A 25,134-nucleotide genomic window follows, 5' to 3' on the forward strand; every position below is an offset into this window, starting at 1 on the left:
ACAGTTAGTAAGATAGAAACTTCTATTTTACAATTTTAAAATAGAATAAAACATTTTTCACTCAAACTATTTTTCTAACAGAAAATCAATTACGATGTAATAAATCTAAAGACTTTTTCTACTAACACCCCAAGAATACATGGTTACACTCAAATTTATATAAAATATAATCATAATACCAAAATTACCCATGGTTACAGCCCAAATATACCTTCTTGATAATTGCATGCACAATGAATCGCTATTTTGTTGAAAGAACTAGAACTCAGCATGATGATCGATTAACTATTATTTTTTGAATGGGTCGATTAATTAATTGATTTCAATAGTAACATAGAATGGGGAATTTATATTATGTATTTTACTTCTATGATCGATTAATTTTAATTGACATCTACTTTCTCTGTACTACGTTTTATTTCAATGTTAACACACAAAAAGAAGTCAAGGAAGTAGAATCTAGCATTATGATTTATGATCGAACAATTGATTTCATTTCATTTCTGAGCATATCACAAAAGAGAATAGGACATACCAGTGACAAAATCATAGGAATAGAGAGATGGATGAAGATAAAAATAAGAGGAAGATGTGAAGAAATTATAGAATGAGAGGAATAGAAAAAGAAATTAAAATATGATAATAGTTGAAAATTTTGAGAGGAATTAAGGACATTTTTGTCAATTTAGGGTGTAATTGGAAGTTTATATGATGTAACTAGGAAAAAATAAAAACTAAAACACTATCCAACTTCAACATTTAAAATTCTTTCAAAAAAAAAAAAACTTCAACATTTAAAATTATAACACCAATGCATGATAAAGAAACTCACTTGAAAGTGATATGTGGTGATAAAGAAATTATGCATAGTCATGCCATATAATGCCATTCAAGTTATGGGACAAAATTGTTCCCACAAAATACGACAATCATAGGGTGTGTGCCCTTTAATTATGGAATGGTAAAATCTGCCAAAGTTTTTGTGGCAGTGTGGCAGTGTCATGTGATATTTTTGTTAAATTCAAATAATTTACATTTTCTATAAAATTTTGTCACAATTTCAAAATACAAAATTGGGAAAAATTAAATAAATCGATGATTTCCACCATTTGGACAAAAGGTTGCCCACATAATTAAAACCCATCCCCTTGAGGGCATGGTCCCCTTGAGGGAGAGTCAATACTTGCACCTTTTAATAAATGTAAATAAAATGATTCCTAAAAAATAAATGTAATTTTTTTTGAGAGGACAAATAAATGTAAATTAAAATTAAAATCTGAGTAAAAATAAATAATAAATGTAAATAAAAAAATTTATTTAATTTTTCGGCTAGTGGTCCATTTGTCGTAAGTAAAACCATACAAAAAAATGTTTTCAAATTAAACTTAACTTTTTTTTTGTTATTGTGTCAAACAACTTGTATTCGACCCTAAAAACAATATGATCTTCAAATAGAATCATAATGAGATATAAAACTCTCCCTCTTTTGAGATTTATATAAATCGTTTATCACGACGAAATACAATGGATTATGTAAAAAAACACAATTGGTTGAATAGTTTAAGCACTAAACAAAATTGAGTCTAACCAACTAACTTTTTAACTTATCATTTTTGGGAAATGCTAACTTAGGTGCTCAAGGGTTATTAATCTTAACCATTTAAATTAAAAGGGTTATTAATAAACACATGAGAGATAAATCATTAAAGGGTGTAGATTTCCACATGAGAAAGCTGCAGAGAAATTTACTGGATGGAATCATATCTCCTCAAGACATAAGTTAAAAAACCAAAGATAAAATATTTTGTTGGAAATTGTGCATTAAATAATCTAGAAATTTAAAATCTTATCTTTTCAAGATATTTATGATTTAATTCCATTTTTAAATTCTTAAGTATAACAAGTTAGCATTACCCATCATTTTTTAATAATAGCTGTCATACCCCAAATTTTGACCACTTTGCTCCGTTTTTACCTACTTTTGTCCGTATTTTAAAACGGCTCAATTTCTCTTCTTTTCGCCTTAACCGGTTAAAATTTCTTCAGACGTTGTTTAATAATTTAAAGTCTTTTATCTTGCAAGTAAAATTTTGTTCGCACTTTATCTAGTTGAAATCGCTTTATTTGTTTTTTTGGCATTTTAAATTTTTTACGCGTGCTTTTAAAGTCTTTTATTCATTTCTTTGATAAATAAACCTTTTTAGGTAATTTCCTTTTGTCCGTATGATTAAACGTTTAAAAAGTTTTGTTCGTGTTTTAAAAACACCGCGAGTCTTAGTCGTCTCAGTCGAAGTTTCGACAGCTTTAAAATTTATTACTCTTATATCACTTTTATTTTATTTTACAATTCTATTTTATTTTATTTCATTTTTACCATTTTTTCTTTTTGCTTTTAATGTCATTTTTATTTTGATCAACAATTTGTTTTGTCTTAAGTCCACTTGTTACATTGTTATTGGTCCAAAGAGCATCCAAAGCATTTTCTTTCTCTCCAAGTTTCATTAAGGGTAGTTTAGTCTTTAGTCTATTCATCCTTTTTTTAACCTAGTTTTGGCTATAAATAGTCTCCCAATCATTGATGAAGGGGGCTGCACTGAAATTCTTACAAACACAAGTCAAAAATCGGCAGACCCAAAAAATCAGATTAAACACTCCTTTCTTCTTAAACCTTTCTCAAGAACAGCTTGCATATCTATCACTCATAAACATCGACCTTCCCTTTCTACAATCACACAAATTCATTTAAACTGCTTTTTCCAATAATAGTTCCTATCACAATAACAACAACCATCACAAATAACAATTCCGATCCATATTCATCAGCACTTTCAGAAACGTTAAACATTATGTTCAAATCAAAGGCATCATCATCATCATATCAAAATCACATAAATTACATGCTCATTTCTACTTTCGGATTGAACCTACACAAACTCACCATTCCAAATCCATTTTAATTACATAAGCCATAACCCAAACGACTTCAAGTTCCCAATCACACATAATATCAAATTCGAATCCAACACCTCCTTTCACAAATAACACAAATCGGTCCTCAAACAACAAATCAATCCAAACTCAAACCAAAATCATGTCCATTATACCAAACAACCCTTAACAGAATCAACATCACAATACACTATCAAATCGGCCCACTCTTCATCTTTTCAACAAAACTGATTTGAGAAGAGTGTGAATTGAAACTCGGTGAAAGAAGAGGAAGTGTCCAGCTCGAAGTGAGAAGAACGTAGAGCAGATCAGAACCGGTTCGATAATGGCACGAACAGAATCGGACTCAGCAGCTATTTATAATGGAGCAATAGAACCAGTTTGAGAAGAAGAAGGAGAAAAGAACAGTAGCTGAACTGTCCAGATTGAAGAAGGTATAAGTGTTTGTTTCTTCATCATATGTTCATGCTTTAAGCCTAGATCTACGCCTTGTTATTGTTTGATTTCAAAAACTGATTTCAAAATTGAGTAGAGAAGAGATAGAGGAGTAAGTTAGTTTATATGTGTTTGTTTGAATCGATTCATTGTACTATATGTTAGTTAGAAAGAATTTTGATTCATGTTGAAGTTATTTTGTGAAAAGGAAACATGGAGGAGGAAGGAAAGAGCAGCGATGCTGCTGAATTTTTAAGAAGAAGAAGCTTTTACCAAACTGGTTTATGTTACCCTTGCTGGACCGGTTCGGTTGAACCGACCCGTTCCTGAACCGGTCCAACTCTTTGAATCAGCCCATGATACCTTGATCCTAAACCCAGTCTGCTACTGCTTGGCCCTTTCTCCTTCTGGACTTTGCATTTTGTGATTACCATATGCTTGTTGCACCCTCCTTTACATTAGTTTTCTAAGTATTCGTTTTCTTAAAACTCACGCACATTTTTTAAAGAAAAAAAACTTATCTAATGTTCTTAATTTTATTCCATGCGTTTTAATCAGTGTCTCAATTTTCATACCATGCATTCGTTAACTTAATTTTTTTCTTATCTCATGCATTCAAATCTTTTCTTGCATTGTGCATTGTTTTACTATATAGTTTGTGCAGATTTTAGTCATGCTTCCATGAGTGTTTGCTCAAACCATTTTCTATATCATGCATTTTTATTGTAAAACTCATATAGTGCTTTGATTTTATTTCATATGTTTTGATTAGTGTTTTAATGCATATTTTTATCTAATTTATTTAGTAGTTAAATTTTTACCTCATGCATATTTTTAGTTTACGTAGGCTTTTGAAAAGTTCACATCATGCATTATTGTTAATTTGGCTTTAAAATCATTTTATGCATCTTTTGTTTGTGGTTTCATCAAACATTCTTACAACCTAGCTTTAAAATTCAACTCTAGTTCCATGCATTTCAAATTTTTCACTCCATAATATCTTGTGTTAGCTTTGCTTTAATATTTCAATTTCTACTTCATGCGTTGCTTTAAAATTTTTAACATCATGCATTGCTTTGGAATTTTATTCTAATATGTGATGTTTTTGAGTTTCTTATTATCTTGCTATATTGCTTTAATTCTAGATGATCTCATGCATTTTCTTTATGCTTGCATTTTACTTTAATTCCATGATTTTAGTGTGTATAACCAGGAAATGGGTGTATATTTTTTACCATTGGCTTGTAGCTTGGCAAAGAGGCCATAGAATGTATCTAGGAATTTTTGTAATAATGTAGGTAACACAAGCACCGACACAAGCACCGACACTATCATTTTATTTATCGCTTTACTCTAGCTTTATTTTTCACGTTAGTACGCCAACTTTCCGTTAGTTAGGAAAAATCACTTTTATCTCAAAATTCAAATAAGTAAAGGTCAAATTATTTTTCTTAATAAACCTTGGATCCAAATCCAAGTTGTTTTCCCTTTATTTTCTTAATCAAATTCCTAAATGAACTTTAATTAAACCTAGACTAAATTTCTCAAATAAAATGAAACAACCTCACTTCTATTTTATTCTTTTATACCTTGAGGTCTCGCAACCATTCTTAAAACCTTTTTTCAAAATAAATTAAAATCAACCTAACCCACAAAAATTATTTTTAAGAGAGAACTACGGCGGTTTTGATCCCTTTTAAAGGGTACGTAGGCAGAGGCTTTATTCCTTTCAAATCGATCAAATAAAAATAACCAAAACTCCTACTTCTTCTCCCTCCATTCTTTCACTCATACTTTAATCAATAAATTTTCAAATAAAATAAAGTTAGAAAGAGGTTCTCACGGAGTACCGTGAACGACGCGGGTGCCTAACACCTTCCCGAATCGTAACCGACCCCCGGATCCAAAAAGGGTTTTTCAATCTCTTTTTCCCTTCCCAAGAATAAAATCGAGCAAGTCCGGTAGATTGAAGGTTCAAGTCTAATCAATGGCTTGACACCCGAAAATCTTGGTCTACAAAAATGGCGACTTCACTGGGGATCCTACGCGGGTTTAGCCCACCTTTCTTTCTTTATTATTTTTTGCTTTATCATTTGTATATATTTCGTAAATACTTTTACGTGAGTGGTGAGACAAAGTCCTATACCCGGACTCGAGTGAAACATAAGATAGGAGTGGTAGACTCATAGTGGCATACCGAGAGTATTCTTGTGTCTTGTCACACGTGAGATAACCACACTTAGCGGAGGAGCTTAAAGTGATATATGTCGGCGGGTGTTGTCACGCTTAGACTCTATTGCTTTAAGTTTCCGTTTGTACGCTAAGGACCTTTAGTAACCCTTAACCCATCTTGGCCTTTTTTTAGGATGTAGTGCGGTGGCTAAGCCGGGTGATGTCTCGGTATTAGTCTACTTGCAATGCTACACTCGAACTAGACTTTCCTACGAACGTTGTTGGACCGGGTGTTGTCTCGGTATCCGATAAAGTTCTGTGGCGGTTGTAATTCGGGAACCTTGGTAGAACCTTTGTTACTTATGCAATTGGAAACCATAGTTCTTACCAAATGGCGTTGTTGTCTCTAAGCTCCAACATTGTATACTTTCCATGCATAATCATGCATACATGCATTCATCCATAAACTTTTTTTTTTTTTCATCAAAAAAAAAATATTGAAGGATTTAGCCAAGCTTTTTGTAAACATCAAAGGAATGGGCCTTGTAAGAATGAACACCAAGCAATACAAATTCAACAATCTCAACTAAGCTTTTGCTTTTGTTAAGAACTTCTTCCTTGGGTTCGTTCTTACCTTTTGAAAAAGGGAACCTATTGCAATATCTTTACAAATCTTCAAAATGAAACCATGTTCACCTGCAATGTTTACAATTTACCTTGATAAATCCTTCGATAACAAAAAGATTGTACATTTTTTTGCATAAACATATCATGCATCATGTTGCATTCATAGTTCTAGTCTGTGTCTCATACTTTATCTCTATGTACAAAAGGTCAATCCATCAGTAAAGTGGTCCGATGTCTTCATCCAAGTTCAGCTCGCATATGCAAACACTCGTGCAAACACAAAAGATTGATCAGCTTGAGCAAGTGGTCCACGAGCTTCGTGGAGAGGTAACAACACTTCGGGCTGAGGTAGACAAGTTAACTAGCCTAGTATCTTCATTGATAGCTGCAAAGAATCCACCGCTTGTTCAGCAAAGGTCTCAGCCCTTATGTCAGCCAATGTGCATGAAACGACCTCGACAACAGGTTCCTCAACAGCCTCAGCCATTTACTTCTCAGAATCAGGCTCCTCAGCCATTTACCTCCCAGAATCAGGCTCCTCAGCAGCTTATCCCTCAAAATCAGGTTCCTCAGCAACTCATTCTTCAAAATCAGACTCGGAAAGCATCGCAGTTTGACCCAATTCCTATCAAATACGCAACTTTGCTTCCTATCTTGCTTAAGAAGAGACTTGTTCAAACCAGACCACCTCCTCGGGTGCCGAATCCGCTGCCATCTTGGTATCACCCTGACCTCAAATGTGATTTCCATCAGGGGGCACCAGGCCATGACGCCGAGCAATGTTACGCTTTGAAGGAAGAAGTTCAGAAGTTGATCCAGAAAAATCTCATACCTTTTGAAGAGTTTTGAATTTGAAGGTGCAAGTTAATCTGTTATCGGATCGTGGAACCTGATGTTGGTACATGGAATGTTTAGCTGCATTTGGGTCTTTGTTGATGTTTATTTCTATTACTCATCTGTTTAATTAATATGTTTGTTTGTTGCTTTATGTTTTTCAAAAAAAAAAAATCCTTTCGTCCCACCCGAGACGGAAGTGAACTTATTTAGGGCTTTTTGCTTTATGTATTTTTATCATTAATTAAAAGGTCGCTTTGATCCCGACTTTGTTTTTATTTTGTGCTTTTTCTGGAAAGATGGTAATACAAAAAACCAAAAATTCTTTTCTTTAAATCATTTCCACATATTTGCATAATCATAATGTTTATATCAATAATCAAACCATGCATTAATAAACCCGTTGAACACTTAAACCTTGTACTCTCTCTCAACTTTGAGTTCCTTGTATCCGAGACTGAAGAGGAGTATGAAGAAGTTTCCAATGTGATTTCTCGCCTACTGGGGCATCTTGGCCATCAAAGCTGCAAATATCAAAGAAAGATCGTCCTGAAGAGGACTTTCATACACAAAGACTGGCACAAGATGCTTCCATCTGCCTTCCAGGGATATTGTACTTCAAGTGCACACTTTAGCAGGGGCAACCCCCCCACCATCCCTCAGTATGCAATTTAAAGGCAGTGTCCCACATGGAGGTCAAAGTCCTGTCAATAGAGGTTCCAATGAAAGCTAAGCTTGGTTGAATTCAAAAGTGTTATTGTTGTGTGCCACCGACAGTTATATCAAGTATTCGATAAAGAAGGCTCGTCCCCGTGAATGTCAAGAAAGTGGCTTTGTGCTCAAAAATATGTTGTCTGATTCCAGGGGCAAAGGAATGGCTAATTACAAAAGCATAGTGACAAACTTGTATGTCCTGTGAATGCCAATGCAGTCAAGAAATACTTTGTTAAAATGAAAAGCTCGATAAGTCGCAAACTTGAAAAAGCGGCTTAGGCAAAAAAAGAGCGTCTCGATGGATTGAAAACCTGAAAGGGCGGTCCATGCAAAAATTAGAGACATGAAGAAAGAAAATAAAAAATCAGCTCGATAAGTCGCAAACTTGAAAAAGTGGCTTAGGCAAAAAAGTGCGTCTCGATGGATTGAAAACCTGAAAGGGCGGTCCATGCAAAAGTTAGAGACATGTAAAAAAAAATGAAATGAAAAATGATGTTTATCCTGATAGGTTGAAACCCGCAAGGGCGACCTATGCAAAAGTTAAGGATTATGACAAAGTAACTGCATCTGTTCGGACATGACTCACTTGAGGCAATTCAGCCGTCAAAAGATCTCCAACTTATGGCGAGGTAACTGCATCAAATCAGATATGATTCATCTGGGGCATTTTCAACTGTCAAAAGAACCTTCGACACGAAGCATCTGCAAAATCAAAGACTCAGAACAGTGAAATTCAAAGTTGTTAGAGAGCATAGCGGTTATTGTGTTCAATGTACCTTTCCCATATAATTACCATTTTCCAAACTTTTAAAATCTGTGGAGCCACGCCTTTGGCAGGTCACCACTCTTTTACATCTAATTTGAGCCTGTGCCCATTTATTTGAAATTCTCATTTATTCTGTTTGCATAATTTTCTTCTATTTTTGATGTGAATACTTAAAGCAAAAATTTAAAACATTTTTAATTGTCTTTTGAAAAGCATAAACAACAGTACATCTTCTTTGAACTTATGAGCAGTAGGAACATACATCAACATTCGTCTCAAGGACAGTTAAACTCTGCAAGGTAAACATGACCAAAAGTTGTGAGATGACCTCTGTCAAAAAAAAAAGAGAAAAAAAAAGAAGAATACAAAAAAAAAAGCTCGCTAAGTTGAAAACCCGAAAGGGCGGCTTAGGCAAAAATGAGCGTCCCGGTGGATTGAAAACCCGAAAGGGCGGCTTAGGCAAAAATGAGCGTCCCGGTGGATTGAAAACCCGAAAGGGCAGTCCAGGCAAAAATTAGGGGCAAACAAAAAAGAAGTATATTCCCGGTGGATTGAAAGCCCGAAAGGGCGGTCCAGGCAAAAATTAGGGATTCAAAAAAAAAAACAATACAAAAAATGAACAAAAAAAAAACACAAAGACAGAGGCATCACAATTTCAAGTGGGTTAAATGGAAGAATGCACTTTGTGCTAGCTTACAAATGGCGACTTCTGCCAGACTTTGATTGATGAGTTTTTATCCCGAGAAATGACAACTTCTGTCTGTGGTTTGAGAAAGGGCGTCATCTACCAATGCTTTGATTGATAGTGACTGCTGCCTGTGGTTTGATCAATGACATCTTTTGCCTGTGGTTTGATTGATGGGTTTTTATCTCAAGAAATGGCGACTTCTGTCAGGTTTCTGATTGGCGGGCTTTACCCCAAGGAATGATTACTTCACCATCAACTGAGACGTCATATTGGGTCATATTCCCATCAACAGTTTTGTTTGTTGGGTTGTATCCCATCAGCGGTATAATTAATGTGTCATTACCCCTTTTGCAGTATGATCAATGGGTTGTTACCCCTCCAGTGGTTGAATTGATGATATGTTACATCTTCAGCGGCCTGATTAAAAAGTTTGTTACCTCTTCAGTGTTTCAATTAATGGGTTGGTATCTGGTATCTCCTCAGTGGCATAATTAATGTGTTGTTACCCCGTGCAGCGCGGTACGATCAATGTTTCATCCTCTCTTCAAGTGTTTTGATTATGGGGCATTCTCCCCTCAGCAGTATGATCAATGGGTTGTTACCCCTCCAAGTGGTTTGACTACGGGACATTCTCCCTTCAGCAGTATGATCAATGGGTTGTTCTCCCTTCAAGTGGTTTGATTATGGGGCATTCTCCCCTCAACAGTATGATCAATGGGTTGTTATCCCTTCAAGCGGTTTGATTATGGGGCATTCTCTTTTCAGTAATTGGTTATTGGACCCTTCCCCCCTTCAGTAGGTGATTATGGGTCTTGACCCCATCAGTTGGCTTGAATATGGGCTTTACCCCGTCAGTTGGGTTTGAATACGGGCTTTACCCTGCAGTTGGGTTTGAATATGGGCTTTACCCCGTCAGTTGGTTTGAATATAGGCTTTACCCCATCAATGGTTGGAAAGGCTTTACCCCAGCGGTGTTTTGATTCATCCCCAGTAATGTTATCCCCAGTGAAGGGTGATGAACGCTTGTAATGTGATGACGGGCCACTTTCTTTAGACCTGCCCAATCTTGTCTCAACAGTCTCACCATTATACTGTCAAATAAGTCTCATATGCATTCATTCATCCATGCATACATAGCACGCATACAAATATCATTCATGCATAGTTGCATTATTTTCCTGCGTCTTACTCCAATACACAAGATGTCAATCTCAAAGTGTCTAATCCATAAATGTCACCAATCAGTATGTGTTCAAGTGGCAGGTCTCATCAAGTAATCACTTTACCGATACCAATCAGTATATTCGTCTTTACCACGGCAGTTGGTAATAAACAAGCTTTATCTTCCGTTCTTTCGTCTTTACCACGGGCAGTTGGTAATAGACAAGCTTTATCTTCTGTTTAATCGTCGTTACCACGAGCAGTTGGTGATAGACAAGCTTTATCTTCTGTATTTTTGTCGTTACCACGAGCAGTTGGTAATAGACAAGCTTTATCTTCCGTTCTTTCGTCTTTACCACGGGCAGTTGGTAATAGACAAGCTTTATCTTCTGTTTAATCGTCGTTACCACGAGCAGTTGGTAATAGACAAGCTTTATCTTCTGTATTTTCGTCGTTACCACGAGCAGTTGGTAATAGACAAGCTTTATCTTCTGTATTTTCGTCGTTACCACGGGAAGTTGGTAATAGACAAGCTTTATCTTCGGCATTTTCGTCGTTACCACGGGCAGTTGGTAATAGACAAGCTTTAATCAGTATTTTCGTCTTTACCACGGCAGTTGGTAGTAGACAAGCTTTATCTTCCACATTTTCATCATTTACCACGGGCTGTTGGTAATTGATAAGCTTTACTTTCCACCTCAAGCTTTATTTTTGTCTCAAGCTTTATGTTCAGTCTCAAGCTTTATCTCCCGTCTGAGCTTTATCTTCAGTCCAAGCTTTATCTTCCGCATTGTCATCGTTTACCACGAGCAGTTGGTAATAGACAAGCTTTATCTTCTGCATTTTCGTCGTTACCACGGGCAGTTGGTAATAGACAAGCTTTAATCAGTATTTTCCTCTTTATCACGGGCAGTTGATAATAGACAAGCTTTATCTTCCGCACTTTCGTCATTTACCACGGGCTGTTGGTAATTGATAAGCTTTACTTTCCATCTCAAGCTTTACTTCCCGTCTTAAACTTTATTGGCTATCTGAGCTTTATTTTCCAAGCTTTACCGTCTGTTCAAGCTTTATATTCCGACAAGCTTTATCATCTGTATTTTCGTCTTTACCGCGTCAGTTGGTAATAGACAAGCTTTATCACTGTATTTTCGTCTTTACCGCGTCAGTTGGTAATAGACAAGCTTTATCATCTGTATTTTCGTCTTTACCGCGTCAGTTGGTAATAGACCAGTTTTATCTTCTGTATCTCCGTCTTTACCACGGGCTGTTGGTAATAGACAAGCTTTACTTCCCGTCTCAAGCTTTATTTTCCGTCTTAAGCTTTATTGCCCGTTCCAAGCTTTATCTTATGTATTTTCGTCTTTACCACAGCAGTTGGTAAAATTCAAACTTTATCTTCCGTATGTTCGTCTTTATCACGGCAGTTGGTAATAGGCAGGCTTTATCTCCCCAGTGATACCTATCAGTTTGTTCCCCAGTCAGTTTATTTCCGTCGTCTCTGCATTCATACTCGCATCGCATGCATTCATATTATTGTATTCATCGCATTCTTAGCTTTTCAGCTGGTCAAAATTTGGTGTACTTAAGTATTTAAGTCTCTTCGACCCATCGATTTAAAAGTCTTCTTTCAAATCTTCGTGACGAAGAAACTTAAATAGGGGCATCTGTCATACCCCAAATTTTGACCACTTTGCTCCGTTTTTACCTACTTTTGTCCGTATTTTAAAACGGCTCAATTTCTCTTCTTTTCGCCTTAACCGGTTAAAATTTCTTCAGACGTTGTTTAATAATTTAAAGTCTTTTATCTTGCAAGTAAAATTTTGTTCGCACTTTATCTAGTTGAAATCGCTTTATTTGTTTTTTTGGCATTTTAAATTTTTTACGCGTGCTTTTAAAGTCTTTTATTCATTTCTTTGATAAATAAACCTTTTTAGGTAATTTCCTTTTGTCCGTATGATTAAACGTTTAAAAAGTTTTGTTCGTGTTTTAAAAACACCGCGAGTCTTAGTCGTCTCAGTCGAAGTTTCGACAGCTTTAAAATTTATTACTCTTATATCACTTTTATTTTATTTTACAATTCTATTTTATTTTATTTCATTTTTACCATTTTTTCTTTTTGCTTTTAATGTCATTTTTATTTTGATCAACAATTTGTTTTGTCTTAAGTCCACTTGTTACATTGTTATTGGTCCAAAGAGCATCCAAAGCATTTTCTTTCTCTCCAAGTTTCATTAAGGGTAGTTTAGTCTTTAGTCTATTCATCCTTTTTTTAACCTAGTTTTGGCTATAAATAGTCTCCCAATCATTGATGAAGGGGGCTGCACTGAAATTCTTACAAACACAAGTCAAAAATCGGCAGACCCAAAAAATCAGATTAAACACTCCTTTCTTCTTAAACCTTTCTCAAGAACAGCTTGCATATCTATCACTCATAAACATCGACCTTCCCTTTCTACAATCACACAAATTCATTTAAACTGCTTTTTCCAATAATAGTTCCTATCACAATAACAACAACCATCACAAATAACAATTCCGATCCATATTCATCAGCACTTTCAGAAACGTTAAACATTATGTTCAAATCAAAGGCATCATCATCATCATATCAAAATCACATAAATTACATGCTCATTTCTACTTTCGGATTGAACCTACACAAACTCACCATTCCAAATCCATTTTAATTACATAAGCCATAACCCAAACGACTTCAAGTTCCCAATCACACATAATATCAAATTCGAATCCAACACCTCCTTTCACAAATAACACAAATCGGTCCTCAAACAACAAATCAATCCAAACTCAAACCAAAATCATGTCCATTATACCAAACAACCCTTAACAGAATCAACATCACAATACACTATCAAATCGGCCCACTCTTCATCTTTTCAACAAAACTGATTTGAGAAGAGTGTGAATTGAAACTCGGTGAAAGAAGAGGAAGTGTCCAGCTCGAAGTGAGAAGAACGTAGAGCAGATCAGAACCGGTTCGATAATGGCACGAACAGAATCGGACTCAGCAGCTATTTATAATGGAGCAATAGAACCAGTTTGAGAAGAAGAAGGAGAAAAGAACAGTAGCTGAACTGTCCAGATTGAAGAAGGTATAAGTGTTTGTTTCTTCATCATATGTTCATGCTTTAAGCCTAGATCTACGCCTTGTTATTGTTTGATTTCAAAAACTGATTTCAAAATTGAGTAGAGAAGAGATAGAGGAGTAAGTTAGTTTATATGTGTTTGTTTGAATCGATTCATTGTACTATATGTTAGTTAGAAAGAATTTTGATTCATGTTGAAGTTATTTTGTGAAAAGGAAACATGGAGGAGGAAGGAAAGAGCAGCGATGCTGCTGAATTTTTAAGAAGAAGAAGCTTTTACCAAACTGGTTTATGTTACCCTTGCTGGACCGGTTCGGTTGAACCGACCCGTTCCTGAACCGGTCCAACTCTTTGAATCAGCCCATGATACCTTGATCCTAAACCCAGTCTGCTACTGCTTGGCCCTTTCTCCTTCTGGACTTTGCATTTTGTGATTACCATATGCTTGTTGCACCCTCCTTTACATTAGTTTTCTAAGTATTCGTTTTCTTAAAACTCACGCACATTTTTTAAAGAAAAAAAACTTATCTAATGTTCTTAATTTTATTCCATGCGTTTTAATCAGTGTCTCAATTTTCATACCATGCATTCGTTAACTTAATTTTTTTCTTATCTCATGCATTCAAATCTTTTCTTGCATTGTGCATTGTTTTACTATATAGTTTGTGCAGATTTTAGTCATGCTTCCATGAGTGTTTGCTCAAACCATTTTCTATATCATGCATTTTTATTGTAAAACTCATATAGTGCTTTGATTTTATTTCATATGTTTTGATTAGTGTTTTAATGCATATTTTTATCTAATTTATTTAGTAGTTAAATTTTTACCTCATGCATATTTTTAGTTTACGTAGGCTTTTGAAAAGTTCACATCATGCATTATTGTTAATTTGGCTTTAAAATCATTTTATGCATCTTTTGTTTGTGGTTTCATCAAACATTCTTACAACCTAGCTTTAAAATTCAACTCTAGTTCCATGCATTTCAAATTTTTCACTCCATAATATCTTGTGTTAGCTTTGCTTTAATATTTCAATTTCTACTTCATGCGTTGCTTTAAAATTTTTAACATCATGCATTGCTTTGGAATTTTATTCTAATATGTGATGTTTTTGAGTTTCTTATTATCTTGCTATATTGCTTTAATTCTAGATGATCTCATGCATTTTCTTTATGCTTGCATTTTACTTTAATTCCATGATTTTAGTGTGTATAACCAGGAAATGGGTGTATATTTTTTACCATTGGCTTGTAGCTTGGCAAAGAGGCCATAGAATGTATCTAGGAATTTTTGTAATAATGTAGGTAACACAAGCACCGACACAAGCACCGACACTATCATTTTATTTATCGCTTTACTCTAGCTTTATTTTTCACGTTAGTACGCCAACTTTCCGTTAGTTAGGAAAAATCACTTTTATCTCAAAATTCAAATAAGTAAAGGTCAAATTATTTTTCTTAATAAACCTTGGATCCAAATCCAAGTTGTTTTCCTTTATTTTCTTAATCAAATTCCTAAATGAACTTTAATTAAACCTAGACTAAATTTCTCAAATAAAATGAAACAACCTCACTTCTATTTTATTCTTTTATACCTTGAGGTCTCGCAACCATTCTTAAAACCTTTTTTCAAAATAAATTAAAATCAACCTAACCCACAAAAATTATTTTTAAGAGAGAACTACGGCGGTTTTGATCCCTTTTAAAGGGTACGTAGGCAGAGGCTTTATTCCTTTCAAATCGATCAAATAAAAATAACCAAAACTCCTACTTCTTCTCCCTCCATTCTTTCACTCATACTTTAATCAATAAATTTTCAAATAAAATAAAGTTAGAAAGAGGTTCTCACGGAGTACCGTGAACGACGCGGGTGCCTAACACCTTCCCGAATCGTAACCGACCCCCGGATCCAAAAAGGGTTTTTCAATCTCTTTTTCCCTTCCCAAGAATAAAATCGAGCAAGTCCGGTAGATTGAAGGTTCAAGTCTAATCAATGGCTTGACACCCGAAAATCTTGGTCTACAATAGCAAACCCAGAAATAGAAATATTCTTTTAAATTTTGTGCATTCAATTAATTAAAAGTTAAAAAGTTGAATTCAATACTCAAGTTCCAACAAAAACTTTCTACATTTGACACATTAACCTGTGCCTTAAGGGTACAAGTTAACATTTCCCAATATTCATTTATTCAATATCTTTTCTGTTGTGCATTAATTAACTTACAATTATTTTTACCAAACAAAGCGGCTTCATATCTTTCTCTCTTTTTTTAACAAAGCTGTCTTTTTCTTTTTTGACTCAAAACAAAATTGGTTTCTTTGTGTTGCTAAGGGACTCATGTTCTAGGTATGCTCCATAAACCATGATGTGCATTTAATTTTATTTTTGGATGATGCTCAATTGATTCTAAAAGAGTATAACTGATTCTGACATTTTTCAATATAGTTAAGTACTTATAATTATCTGTTTGCTAAAAAAATATAATTATCTGTCTCTAGAATTGATTTTAACATGACACTATGATTTATAGGTTTCAACTCTAAATATGATTTTTATACTAAAACTAATTGTTAACATGATATCTACGTGAGTGTCTCTAAACGTAATTCACTTTACATTCAACTTAATTATAACTTAAATTAATTTTATAAAATAAATTTATTCAAGATAAAGTTTGTCAATTCTACACAAACACACACCTAATGCATTGGAGGTACTAAAATTTATCCTAGAAGTAAAAAATTAAAATGATTTTGACAGCTTTGAATATTTTTCAGTAGAATTGTTTCTGCCCTTAGAATAAATTCTAACTTAAATGTGTGATGTTCAACTCAATTTTATGAATATATAAGTGTAAAGAAAAATAACTTTATTTTCATCTCACATTTAGTGAAAGTCAGTTTCACGGAGTTAATTCATTCAAAACTAACTTTTGTCACCGCATGTTTACTCATAATTTAAAGATACACTCCATTGTATGTTTAGTTATGCGTTATTCTACCGCTGCGACACATTTGGTATTTGATATGCAAATATACTTCATCTCCACCACCAATTTCAAGTGATTCAAAAATCAATTTATGTCTTCGTATAACCAAACATAAGTACGTGTTTCGTTTGAATTTTGTCGGTTCAAAAATAATTTTGGAGATCATAGAATTGATTTTATATGTTTGGATAATTTAAATAAGAAATGATTTACTTTGTAAAATTGATTCTACTTGAATTTAAAATTTATACTTTTTAACTTCTACAATTAATTTTAACCTTAAAGTTATCCTTAAATTCACTTTTACATAAAACATCCAAACATAAATAAGTTTACACTAGTCGAGATACCCGTGCTGAGCACGGGTAGCGCGGCTTCGCCGCGCTGTATGGCCGCGGCTCCGCCGCGTGTCTTGTCTCGGTTGTGCTTGACGTAGTATTTTTTTGTCCATAGTGAAAATATGTAAAGTATTTAAAGCATAATAATGTATATATTGATCGGTAGTAATGAAAAATTGTAAAATAATTAAATGTTAATATGAACAAATATATAATAAATTTTAGTATTGACGATATTAAAAAAGCTAATAAATAAAAATAATCATAGTTTTTATTTACTAATATGTTTTAGCGTGAAAAATACTAATAAGCATCCCATAAAAAATCATAATTAATGTATTATATACAGTGAGATATATTTTTGTTAATATATAGTCCATACAAACATATACTCATATATTTTTATTAATATATAGTACATACACCAACATATACTTTATTTTTAGTAAAACTTAGGCAGTTCTTTAAAAAAAAAAATTAGGCAGTCGCGGTGTTTAAATAATGATATTAAAAAAATACTTTTTTTTTTGAAAGATTAAAAATACTAATTAAAACTGATCACTCGTTATAGTTACTAATTTGGGTCCCATGTTACAAATGTACACTCCAATGGTTTTTTATTGATACATTTAAAAAAACGGAAAAAGTTGAAGTATGATTAATCGTAGTATATTATAATTTTTTTGTTTGTTTTAGTATTGACGATATTAAAAAAAATGAAAATACATTTCACAAATAAACATGTACTAACATATTCCCATATAAAAACATATAATGAGATATATTTTTATGAATATATAATCCATACACTCACATATATTTATCAAAAAATAAATATTTATCAATATATAGTTCTCATTAGATTTCAGAAATAAGAATATAGTAATATATTCCCCTAAAACAAATATAATGAGATATATTTTTGTTAATATATATAGTTCATATACTCACTTGTATTCTATTATAGATTTTATTTACTACTCCCTTTATTCCTTTATATGTGTCGCTTTTACTCAATTTGCTCCAACCAAGTTGAGCATAATTAACTCTCTTTTTCCTTTTCTATCCTAGTACTCCAAATGTTAGTGGAAGCACAAAAAGCATGACTCACGTTACTCCTTGTCATGTTACATGCTTAAAAAATAGTAATAAGTTTTTTTTTAGGGGAAAAAAATAGTAATAAGTTGGTAACTTTTCCTTGGTACTCCAAATGCTGGGTCACCTTCACTACAGCATGGGACACGTTCAGTACAACATGCCTTTTTTTTTTTTTCCTTAAAAAATTAGTAGTGGAGGTTAAGGGTATAACTGACATATTACTCCATATGAAGAATGAAGAACATATTACTCCATATGAAGAATGAAGAACACTATGTATTGGAACAATGATGAGTGGCCTCGGTAAAAATGAAGAGTGGAGGTTAAGAGTATAACTGACATATTACTCCAAATGTGACAGTTAAAAAGGAACGGATGAAGTAATTTGTTTGAGTGTGAAAAATATTAATATACGTCCCGTGAAAAAACATAATTAACGTATTATATATTAGTGTTATCGTTCCTTTAAAAAAAATAGTGTTATTTTTTTTTTTTGAAAAAAAAATAGTGTTATTGTAAAATAGAAAATCATATTATGCTATAACAACAATTGTTAGTTTCTTTCAAAAAAAACTTATTAGTAAAACTGAATTATATCACATAAGAACACTAATTTTATTCCCTAAAAAATAGTGTTATAATTTAATTGAAAAATATAAATTTTTGTTGGAAAATTTATTCTAAAATTCTTTGTTATGAGTATATAATTTTTTTTTACTTAAAATAAAGAAATTAAAAAAATAAAACAGACAATATATCATAATAAATAATTATTTTTAAACAATATCATAATAAATAATGAAAACATATATGTACACAAATAACCCAACCCATAGATAAAACTCTAAAAGTAACACTTCCTTTCCTTATAATTACTTAAAAAAAAATATAATTAAAAAAAACTTTATACAATGATAGAAGTAAAAATAAATAAATAAATAAACCAATGCCTAAATCAGAAGGCCCAACCCACATGAAACCCTACCCGCCCAATAAACCTACCCCCAATAAACCTATCAGCCAGCAAACTCCCTCTACATTCTTTTGTTCCGCCGTTTCTTGCTTTCTTCTTCAAAACACTTCTAATCAACCATCACCTTCTCTCTAGCATTCAACTATTTCTGACCATGAGACACCAAAAACGAAATTACCATTCATTTTCTCTCATTTTCGTCTACAAAACCCATAAATTTATTTTGAGATTAGAGTAGATAAAATTTTGGGTCTTCATCTTCTCCCTTTTATTTTCTCATCCATATGGACCTCATTTTAACTAAATATATCGATAATCTTCTTCCTTTTCACATCCTGAATAATAACAAACAAAAATAACTATAATCAGAACAACTTTGGTGGACACCATCATGCTGGAAATTCATATGTGGTGTGAGTGTTCGTAGTTGAGAGATTTCGTCATCTCAATCTCTGTAAAACATGCAGTTAAATCAAAGTTTGGATTTAGAAACTACGGTATTTATGTTTTTGTCTCTTAATTTGTTAGATCTGTTGCAGATCTATTTTTATTTTTATTGTTTTGTAGGAAGAAATATTTTTTTTCTTTGGATCTGCAAATATTTTGTTTTTATTTGTTTGTATTTTTTTTATGCAGAAATGTTTACTTTTTGACACACTTGAATTAAAATATTCCATTGCTCTCTTACATGATTTAGAGTGTGATTTACATTATTACAAACATTAAAAAATAATTATATTTGTTATTCTTTTGACAAATGCAAAGAGATTGTGTTATTTACTAACATAAAAAAAAATTAGCGAAATTTATGATTCAACAATAATAATATAAAGTTTATCCTAATATAAAATTTTAATTAAAAAGCCAGTAGTATTTTTTGCAGTAGAAATAAGGAAACATTTTGTATGAAGATTATATAGACTCCATGTGTATTTTTTCTGTTGGTTTTTTGAATTTATTATTGTTGATAAAAGAACATAAGGAAACTCTTCATCTTAGAATTATCTATGTTATTTATAATGTGATTTTTTTTCCATAAAGCAAAATTTTAGAATAAGATATTTTTGTTGATCAATGAAAAAAGATTTATTTTTAGCCATTTAACAAAAATGAAATTATGTTGTGTTTAAAAAATCATAAGTAAAAGTTTGTTATGCTATGCATTTGTACCATAAGTTGTGATGTTTCTGGAATGAGTTTGAAGCAAAAATATTTCTTTCTTTGTTTGAACATAGTTGAACTTAGAATGATAAAGTTGAACAAACCTGTTAAGCTAAATTTTCTTCCTCTGCATAACTTTTCTTCTTTCAGGTAGAATATTCAACATAGAGAAAACAAACCAAAATAACATATTAGAAAATACTTTTGATAAAATTAGATTTATGCAAAGAAAAAGAAAGTACATCCTTTGATGAGCTTTTACATTACATTTTTCCAGAGATATTTCATAAGTTTGCCATTGTATTTGTAATTGCTACCAATGATAAACAACATATGCAACACATGAAAATTAGATGAAATGTATTAATTGGTAAATGAAGAAAGAAAGAATGTTAACAATATTACCATTGTTCAAAGAAAGGAAATCATCATGATTGTATTTATTTTGTAACCTGTTAAACCTACAACAACAAAAAAAATGCAAAAAAAGAAAAGTTGTTAGGAATAGATGAGAAAAATTGTTAGGAATAGATGAGAAAGAGGAAAGATGAAAAGTAAGAAAATGAAAAATAGATAGGAATATGATGATTATAATGAAAAAGATAAGAGGGAAATTGAGTGAATGAGATTTGAATTTGAAATTCAAATTCAAATTTTCAAAAGTTGTTAAGAAAGAGAAAAGTAGAAAAAGCTTTTAACATATCCAAAATTATGAATATGCCCTTTAGTATAGAAGTTGGAAAGGTATTGGGTCAGGGGTAGTGTAAGTCCGAAGTTGGTAAAAAACTTGACATTGCATCTTGAGACTTGAATATCCAATATTACCCTTTAAAATAGTTATGTAATTTTTTTAGAAACAGGGACAGTTGTGAAATTTTGGTAGGCATTTGTTTTCTTATATAGATAATAGATAATAGATAATAGATGAACTCATTTTTATGGCTAATGTTAACTTGTGCCCTCAAGACACTTGTTAAGATACTCATTATAGAAATACACATATCAAAAGGCGTGCATTCAACTTCTTAAAAGTTGTTATATTGTGTTTTCCAATGCAAAATTGCTCTATTTAGGTTGCTTAACATGTGCCCTAAGGGCACAAGTTAACATGACCCCATTTTTATCCAAAATCATTTTAACACAACCAATTTTTGTCACTACTAAACCAAACAATATTTAACTAATGGAAAATGTTAACGAGTGCCTCCAGGGCACTCTTTAAGCACCTAAAATAGTAAAATTTTATGAAAGTTTGTGCATTTATTGCATTGGAAATTGAAATCTTTACTTTTTTTAAAGAATAATTTCTTCATTAAGAATGCTTAAAGAATGCCCCAGAAACACTCGTTAACAAGACCTTTAACTAATTAATTATTTCTCCTCGATCCATATCCAATCTCAGTTGTGAAAGTTGCTATTTTTAAACAGTACTCCCTCCGGTCCTATTTATAAGAGAAAGTTGGGTCAACAAAAGTTGATGTATCTTGTTAAAAATTCAGTCCAGATACATCAACTTTTGTTGACCCAACTTTTTCTTATAAATAGGACCGGAGGGAGTACAAAACATGCTATCACTTTCTCTCACCCCTTTCAAATCTGCTTTCACACATTAAACTTGACTTCAACTAGAAAAGTGATTAGTATTATTATCACAACACGCCAACTTTTTCAAACCATTAACATTAAATAATAGTACTAATAATTACTACTAATACAGACAATTAATAATAATAAAATAAAAATAAAAACAATGTTTTTTCATGTGTGTCTTGTCTTTTCTCACCTTCCTATGTTTCTTTTCTTTGTCTCTTTACTCTCTCTCTTCAGTCTTCACTTCACTTCAACACACAGAAAAAAAAGCTCTGAACTTTCTCTGATTTTCAACAACCCCATTTCAAAACCAACCTTCATTCTCCATTTCCATGCAGAAATTTCATCTGGGTCTTTCTCAAATTCCTCATTCACCATCAATGGAAGAAGATCACTCTTCATCTTCAATGTCAATCCTAAGCACACCATTTCTAGAAACTCCAAGAAAAACTCCCTCAAAACCAAACAAAAGAACCATAGTCACAACATTAATGGAAGCTGCAACTTTCGCATCTTCTTCTTTCAAAGAAGATACCTATTTCATTTCCAACCTCAAATCCTCAGAGAAAAAAGCATTGAAACAGTTGAAGGAAAAACTCTTAGCTTCTGATGAAATCAACAACAATGGTTCCATGTGGGGTGTTAGTTTGATCAAAGGTGATGATGTTGCTGATGTGTTACTCTTGAAGTTTCTTAGAGCTAGAGACTTTAGAGTCAATGATGCGTACACCATGCTTGTGAAGTGTCTTTCTTGGAGAAAAGAATTTGGTGCTGAAAATGTTGTGGATGAAGATTTGGGATTCAAAGAGCTTGAAGGTGTTGTAGCTTTTACTCATGGGTTTGATAGAGAGGGTCACCCCGTGTGTTATAATCATTATGGTGTGTTCAAAGATAAGGAAATGTATGAGAAGGTTTTTGGTGATGATGAAAAGTTGAAGAAGTTTTTGAGGTGGAGGGTTCAAGTTCTTGAGAGAGGGATCAAGCTTTTACAGTTTAAACCTGGTGGGGTGAATTCTTTGATTCAAGTTACTGATCTTAAGGATATGCCTAAGAGTGAGTTAAGGGTTGTGTCAAATCAAATCATGTCATTGTTTCAAGATAACTATCCTGAAATGGTTGCTCGCAAGGTACCTTGATATGTCATTGTTTTTGTTCTGTTGTTTTTTGTTGCTTTTATTTGAAGAAAGTAACATGGATTGTTTTGTTATTTTGGTGTTGTTTATTTGGTTTTTATCAATGATATTATATATATGTTACACCCTATGAAGCACGGACACTCCTCGGATTAGCCATGTTCTGGTGTCGTGTCCGACACCAGACACGACACTGGCACATATAATTACAGTGAAATATGCAATTTTCTCATATTATTAGCGGTGTCGGCGTGTCAGTATCTGTGTCCGGTGTCGTGTCTGTATCCGTACTTCATAGGACTTACACCTATATTTAGTATGACATGAAATACACATTTTGTTGCTTTCAGATTTTCATCAATGTGCCATGGTATTTCAGCATGTTGTATTCAATGTTCAGTCCATTTCTGACTCAAAGAACTAAGAGCAAGTTTGTGATCTCTAAGGAAGGAAATGCTGCAGAAACACTATACAAGTAAGTCCAAAACATCAATGATTTTTATGTTTTTCAAGATGTAATTTTAGAAATTTTGGCTGTGATTCTTCATGTTAACTTTTGTTTAAACTGCTTTGGGATTGTTTCCATTCTAGGCTTTACTTTTACTGAATTGATCCTGTCTATGTATCAAACAAAATTGACTATTCACCCCACAATTTTTCTATTATCGTGCTTCTATGTTGAGTATGTTGTCTTTTTTTGTTCAGATTTATAAGGCCTGAGAATATTCCTATTCAATATGGTGGATTGAGTCGACCTAGTGATTTTCAGAATGGTCCCCCAAAACCAGCTTCTGAGTTCACTGTTAAAGGAGGAGAAAAAGTGAACATACAAATAGAAGGAGTTGAGGTAACAATTAGCTTCATTCTATATACTCTTATTAGAGACTATATAATGGTTACTTATGGTTTAAGGTTCTGAGTTCGAACTTTTGGACACTGAAATTTAACTACATTTTACACGGTTAACACTAATGAAGTGTTTGCTTTCGTTTATAGATATATTAAGTGTCACAGTTCATTAACCAGCTACTGAATTTCATTTCGTTAACTACAAATTTTAATGTGATTAGTCACAATTTTTAGGTGTTACGATTTATATACAGTTGAAACATCTGAAATCGGAGTTTGTAACGTTCAAATTTGTGGTAAACGAAATTCAAATTTTCTGTTAATAACGTTCAATTTTTTTTAATGAAATTCAATTGATGATCATTAATAAGTTATCCAATTTTGATATACTCATACTTGGGGTCATCCACTCCGTCGCTAGGTAGTCAACTTTATCTGTGACACTTAGTATAAGATTTCCAGGATCAAGAAACTCGCAAACAAATATGCTCGGCTGGATAAATTATGTTATTATGTGTGTAAATTGCGTTAACTATTTAAAACGTTTGATTTTTGTGTTAATGGTTATTATGTGTGTAAACGTTTGATGCTTAAATAACATTTCTGATCCAATGTTAAAGCAATTTACTACATATAAGTTTTATTTTGTTAATCATTACTCACAATTTGTTGATTAGAGTGGTGCAACAATCAAGTGGGAGATTATAGTTGGAGGCTGGGATTTGGAATACAGTGCTGAGTTTGTTCCAAATGCAGAAGCTAGCTACACTATAGAAGTTGAAAAGGCAAGGAAGGTTAATGCATCAGAAGAAGCAATTCAGAATTCATTCACAACAAAAGAAGCAGGCATAATGGTACTTTCGGTCGATAACTCTGCTTCTAGGAAGAAAAAAGTCGCTGCTTATCGCTATATTGTCCGAAAATACAACAACAATACACCATCTGATATGCAATTAAGCCTCAAAATCAAATAGTGGTCACAACAATAATACTATTATGTTTTTGCTGGTGATGTTACTTTTGATTTAATCTTGTTAAAAAAGGTACTTAGTGGTGTATTAGTACTTGTTTGGTTTATGATGTAAAAAATAGTGAGAAATGGTGCATGATCAAATGAGTAAAGAAGAAAAGCTATTAATTTTGCGTATTGTGATGAGTTTTTTCAGAGGGGATTGTCATTATTGACGTGTGTATGAAAGTACAAAGTGAATTGAGTGATTATAGTCATTGGTCAATGAATTTACATGCTCTTGAAGAATTTTGATATAATGTAGTATATGTTGCATGCAAATAGTAATCCAATGACAGTTGATTAATATATGATCTGATAGTATTAGAAATGTTGTATTGAATTCTCTCTCAAAAAAAAAAAAAAAAAAAAAAGAAGAAATGTTGTATTGAATGTCACATGACTAGTGACTCCTGCTTAGTTGGTAAAAGACTCTAGATATTTATATGCCGGAGATGCGGGTTCGAACCGGCAATACTCTTTCTTTGTATTTATAGCATGTTTGGAATGGTGTTTACAATGGCTTTCTCTCGTTCC

The 25,134-nt window shown here is 32.9% G+C and overlaps 1 protein-coding gene and 2 long non-coding RNA genes across 3 annotated transcripts; all 3 read left to right on the forward strand.

The window, feature by feature from the left end:
* Positions 1 to 2,382: 2,382 nt before the first annotated feature.
* LOC146908191 (uncharacterized) lies at positions 2,383 to 7,282 on the forward strand. Its single transcript, XR_015019417.1, has 2 exons — positions 2,383 to 3,383; positions 6,390 to 7,282. It is a non-coding gene; the product is annotated as an uncharacterized LOC146908191 (long non-coding RNA).
* Positions 7,283 to 12,664: 5,382 nt separating this feature from the next.
* On the forward strand, positions 12,665 to 14,832 carry LOC146908192 (uncharacterized). Its single transcript, XR_015019418.1, has 2 exons — positions 12,665 to 13,462; positions 13,672 to 14,832. It is a non-coding gene; the product is annotated as an uncharacterized LOC146908192 (long non-coding RNA).
* A 7,009-nt stretch (positions 14,833 to 21,841) lies between these two features.
* On the forward strand, positions 21,842 to 24,904 carry LOC146908193 (patellin-6-like). The gene is made up of 4 exons (XM_085727185.1): positions 21,842 to 22,733; positions 23,090 to 23,214; positions 23,445 to 23,586; positions 24,266 to 24,904. The coding sequence occupies exons 1-4, from the start codon at positions 21,939 to 21,941 to the stop codon at positions 24,560 to 24,562; spliced, it is 1,359 nt and encodes a 452-aa protein (XP_085583311.1). The 5' UTR covers positions 21,842 to 21,938; the 3' UTR covers positions 24,563 to 24,904.
* Positions 24,905 to 25,134: the final 230 nt, after the last annotated feature.

The sequence above is a fragment of the Medicago sativa genome, chromosome 7, assembly GCF_051527215.1.
Source record: "Medicago sativa cultivar Bolivia chromosome 7, Bolivia_mono, whole genome shotgun sequence".
NCBI lineage: Eukaryota > Viridiplantae > Streptophyta > Magnoliopsida > Fabales > Fabaceae > Medicago > Medicago sativa.